The sequence below is a fragment of the Artibeus jamaicensis genome, unplaced genomic scaffold, assembly GCF_021234435.1.
Source record: "Artibeus jamaicensis isolate MK-2021 breed Jamaican fruit bat unplaced genomic scaffold, CSHL_Jam_final contig_47, whole genome shotgun sequence".
Classification (NCBI taxonomy): Eukaryota; Metazoa; Chordata; class Mammalia; order Chiroptera; family Phyllostomidae; genus Artibeus; species Artibeus jamaicensis.
Window position 1 is genome coordinate 3,033,098 of NW_026521848.1, and position 5,098 is coordinate 3,038,195.

At 45.4% G+C, this 5,098-nt stretch overlaps 1 protein-coding gene across 1 annotated transcript; it reads right to left on the bottom strand.

The window, feature by feature from the left end:
• Positions 1-1,887, bottom strand: LOC128627804 (protein FRG2-like). The gene is made up of 3 exons (XM_053667532.1): positions 1,710-1,887; positions 732-809; positions 1-458 (listed from the first exon to the last, which is right to left on the bottom strand). Exons 1-3 carry the CDS (start codon positions 1,885-1,887, stop codon positions 1-3), a joined length of 714 nt encoding a protein of 237 aa, XP_053523507.1.
• Positions 1,888-5,098: the final 3,211 nt, after the last annotated feature.

Here is a 5,098-nt window from a genome sequence, read left to right on the forward strand (position 1 = left end):
CTAGAAGGGGCTCTGGGCTTCTTCTTCCTCATCCTCTGCTGGACCCCAGGGACCTGGTAGTGGGGCTGGGACAAGCCAGCCCTCAGCAGGGAAGACATAGGCTGCTTGGGTGGCCATGGCATAGATGGTCTGCACCTGGGTACACAGATGCTCCCGGAGCTGGGTGAGCAGGGCATACTTCTCCCAGCTCAGCGAGAAAGGAAGCTGCTGCTTCTGCAGCAGAACGATGTTCTGATAAATGGCCTCCGACATGGTGCGAAGGGAAGTCACCAGGCTTTTCCGAAGTAGAGGAGGTGTCTGGACTCCCGAGGACCGTGATCTGGGCCTCTTGCTGTGCCTTCTCTGGGCTCTCCTATGACAGGCATTTCCAGTCTCTTTGCTGTCACCGCTTTGGTCGGCATCAGACACTTTTCCTATCTTTTCCGAAGTCACGCTGCACATCTCTTCTAGAGAGGCCCCTGCAAAGGAAGCTCGTGGGTGAGAGACTGCCAGATTAATTCCCAGGGGACCATCACTCCCAGGTCTCAGCCAGTGCCCTCAGGGGAACCCCACAGCCATCCTGCTCCTTTCAAGCCCTTTTTATTTCTGTGCGACCACACTTATCCTATGTCCCCAAATGCTCCCTGAACCCCAGAGTCTCCAAAACCACCAAGCAGACCCTCTCCTGCCCGTGCACTTGATGTTCCCCGCTTTTCCTCCTGTGCCCCCTGGCCCCCAAGGTAACCTCCTACCTGCTGTCTTGCCGAGGCCGTCCCTGGAAGTGCGTTTCCTCTTCCTGGGGCTCTCCCAATTGGAGCAGCTTTCTGGTTCTGCAGATAAAGTGTGAGTTTCAGTGACTGCTCACTTCCCTGCCATTCCTAGAGTTCAGGATCTGCAAGGTTCTGTCTGCCACAACTGGGTTCTGGTACCCAGTTCACTGCCCCGAGAGACAGATACCCATATCCCGTCCCTCTTTCCCCCCAAAGTAAAATCTCACCTGATAGATTGCAGCTATTTCTGCCTTTGAGTCTCCTCTTCTTACAATTCTCTTCCTCATTTGTCTTGGCCTCTGACCTGGACAAAAAGAGGGAGTTTAGGTGACTGGCCTCCCTGAAGGCACACAGAAACCCCTATTTGTGGACAGTTCTCTCCATCGACTGGTCAGTACTTGTGGGCAACTCTCTTGACTGAGGGTGTTTGGCTCATGTCACACTTGACATGAGCACCATGGTTCCAGAGGATCATTGTCACGGTTCCTCAGGCACCCTGAAGGCTAGGTAACGTTTTCTACCACCCATGTCAAAATAAAACCCAACTGGAGACAAAAGTGCTGGGTTTCACCCTGAGTGGTGTGGCTCAGTTGGTGGGATGGCATCCCACAAACTGCAAGGCTGTGCGTGGGTTTGATTCCTGGTCAGGGCACGTGCCTGGGTTGAGGTCTCAATCGGGGCACATAAGAGAGGCAACCAATCAATGTTTTTCTCTCACATCCGTGTTTCTCTCCCCCTTCCTTTCCCTCTCTCTAATCAATAAGCATGTCCTCACGTGAAAATTAAACAAAAATATTTTTTAAAAATCAATCGATCAATCAGTTAGTGAAAATGTTATTTCATCTTTATGGTCTCCCTCTGGGGTGTGTGTTACTATAAAACAAACAAAGAAATAAATAGATAATATGGGTTTCCCCTGATCTCAAACCTCTTTCCAGCCTCCACGCAGCCTGTTTTTACCTCGTCTTTGGATGTCATTCTCTCTTGACTGGGAAGAATCCTTGCCTTTTTCTTCTAGTAGTTTCTGATCCACTTCTGAGTGCCTTTCTTCAAAAACGTTCTTTTGGGAGGGAGGCTGGTCAGTGGCACTTTGGATGGAGGGGCTCTGGGAGTCTGAGTTTTCTGTCCCCGAATCCATCTTGGAGCCCAGATGAAAAGCCCTCCCTGAGACACATCCAGGACCAGAAGTGAGAGTTGACCTGATTTGCCTGCCTTTTATGGGCCACTCACGGGGCGTGGCTCGCTCCTATTGGCTGAAAAGTATTCACTTCCTGTTACTCATTCGAGATTCCCCTAGGCTACATATAGATAAGAATGTAGCTGATTGTGTCTTGTCAACAAACGGCCCCTGCCACGAAAATTATGCCAACAGGAGTTTCCAATATGGGGTTTCCAATGAACCATAGAGCGTTATTATAAATGCAGTGTTATTCCTGCAGGGTTCCCACTTGCAGTGTTGGACTTTCATATGCCCTAGCTCCTCCCGAGGATGCTCTCAACTAATCATGTTTTCCTTAAAAAGTTCCAGTTAGTCTTCATCAAAAAGTTGACTCAGCAATTGATTGAAGTACAATATTAAGAATTCACAAAGGTGGACTCAGATGGCAGGAACACTGTGCAGGGGTCTGGAGGCTCAGTCTGTGGCATTTCCCTCAAACGCACAGTGTGTGAGATGCCTCCGGAAGCAATGGTTGCCAGGCTCTGGTTTTAAATTTGTGCCCAGTTAGCTGTTAGGAGTGCTTCTTAGGAGTGCTATGGCCTCTCACAGTTCAGGTTGAACTGCAGATCCCCACACAGATAAGGAAAGACTATGGCAGGGTCCTGACATAGACTCAAAAACAGGATAGCAAAGCTGGGAAGCTGAGGGATTGAAAGGCAGAGAATTCCTCCCCCCATCTTGATTCTGGCCAACAATCTACCCAGATTTATTCAAGACCCTGACCAGAATTCTTCTGCTTCTTCCACCATGAAATGAAAAGTCAGGGCTGCTCAAATGTACCTGGATAACAGGCTAATCAGGAAGATAACTTTTAGATCAATAAAATGCATCTATTTTCACAATTCTTCTGCATGGTAATTTCATCCTACAGAGGACACAGAAGAGGTATATTTTAAGAAGTAAGTGTTTGCCAGACCCATTATGCAAGTGATGTATTTCTTTCTCATACTTGCCTTTGGGTCTTTAAGGACTAGATTTTTACTGTAGGAAAGGTACAAGTCAATTTTATATATGAATACCTCTGACAAATATCAGATGCTTGTATGCAAGTGAAATCATCAATGACCTTAAAGTAATTAATTATAAACGTGGTGTCTCGGTAATAATATTTTTAAGCTTTGAAGATAGATATTTTATACATTCCACATTGTATACAATAAAGCATCCCTCTCATTACTCCCGAGACCACTTCGAAGTGTGCCAGCGTCCCACCAGTCTGGTCTGTGTCATCCAATCAGATTTTTGTCTTGGGGTGGGGGGGTTGGGTGAGGAATGGAACCGGAAAACTTTAATGCAAACCTTAGAATTATGTATTTCTCTAAAAAGTAAGTTGGGAACCATAACATTTATTTTTAATAAATTATTCTTCAAATATATATATGGAAGACAACAAAGACTTGCAGGCTAATGTAACTCACAATTATTTATTTATTTTTTATATTATCTACTACACAGTTCATATTTGCATTCTCTCAAATTAATCAAACACATTTTAAGTTATTTACTGTACAGCAATAGAACTGATCGATTGTCTGAAAAGATCATTTAAGACCCACTAAAAGCAGAAGCATATCATTGCAATCTTCATTACTCAGAAGGAAAGTGTCCATGATATATAAAAATTAATTTATACTCACTCAAAACAAAAAGGACACAATTCAAAATAAATCAGAATATAATTGTTATATTTATACATTTAGTATTTAAGAGAAATTTTACAGGTTAGTAAATTTTTGTGGTGAATAGATGATGGTGATAGGAGACTCGAGGGATTGGAAAATTTCAGTGTAAATAATTGCTAATGAGCTTAGTGATCAGTGCGAATAAAAGCTATCATTCCAGGAGCTGTCGTCAGGTGTGACTCACCCTGACTCCAGGAGACCACAAGCAGTTCCACCTTTGTGCCTCAGGGGGACTGCAAGCCGTGAAGATGGTATCTGAGCCATTGTACTCCAGGGTGAGAGGACCACTGTCCAGGACACAGATAGAGACCACTGCAGGGGGCAAAGAATACTGCAGGTCTTTTAATCCAATTAACTTTTCCCTGAATTCCAAAATCCCTTACCCACACTTTGTTCTCCCTGATAAAAAGGGCCATTTTAAATGGAATGTGAGACGGTCCGTTGGGTATGGAACCCGCCATCTCCTCAGTTCGCGGCCACCTGAATAAAGCGCCCATAGAGAATCAATCCCTGTCTCTGCTCATTGGGTTCGCTATGTGGCAGGCAGTATGAATGCTGGTCTCTTCCGGTTTCATATTTTGGTGATTCCACTGGGACAGACTTTGGGACTCTTCGGTAAGTGTGGGTATTCGGCAAGGAGTCCCATTGGCTGCCTGGACTGAGAGGCCTCAGAGTTTGTGTTTGGAGATTCCCACAGCTGCCAAGTGATTTCACTTGGGACTCTCCCTATCCAGCACTTCTGCGTCTTTTATCATGTTTGATTGAATTGCTGTGCTTCCTGTTTCAGGGTTAAAATCCCAGGTCACGACTGAGGTCATCTGGTTAAGGTACCATTTGGTTTACAGAGCTGTGTCTGGAGGGTGGGAGGGGGAAAAGATGTCTGATTTTGTTAAGAAAAACCCCCGTTCTGGAAAAAGCAGCCCTCCTTTTTCACGGAGAGTGAATAAAAACTGTTATTCTCTACACTTTTTTCTTTGTGAGTTCCTCTCAGCCCGTTTCACAGACACCTTAACGCAGACCTTGGAGACCCTGTGTTAGCTAACAGAAAGAAAATATTGGACACAACATAAATGTTCATAATAAGATCAGCAATTGCCTTGCAGCCTGTCAAGGCTAGCAGGTCAATGAGATCAGGTAGATGGAAGAAAATTCACGGGGCTGTGAGAATGCCAGACATGCCTTTATTCCAGGATGGATTCATGCAAACTGCAAGCCATAAGTCACGCAGCGGGACACCCCTAGTCCCTATATACTAAATGTACATAGAGACGGCAGAGTGCTAAAATATCGCATAACAAGCATGATAAAGCATGCAGGTCGACTCAAGTTTATGCAAATACAGTTTACTGGACCCAGTCAAGGCTAGTGGGAGCATTGCTCATCTTAGTTACCCAAATATACCAGTTCAGGCGCATTCAGTTCCCTCAGCTGAGTAGGTCCTCGGCTGG

Bases quoted from the DNA above. Each gene is read 5' to 3' on its own strand.
- LOC128627804 (XM_053667532.1), bottom strand. From the start codon at position 1,887: ATGGATTCGGGGACAGAAAACTCAGACTCCCAGAGCCCCTCCATCCAA. The intron at 810-1,709 runs GTAAAAACAGGC...CTTTATCTGCAG, and splicing joins GAATGACATCCAAAGACGAG to AACCAGAAAGCTGCTCCAAT. The intron at 459-731 runs GTAGGAGGTTAC...CTTCCTTTGCAG, and splicing joins CGGCCTCGGCAAGACAGCAG to GGGCCTCTCTAGAAGAGATG.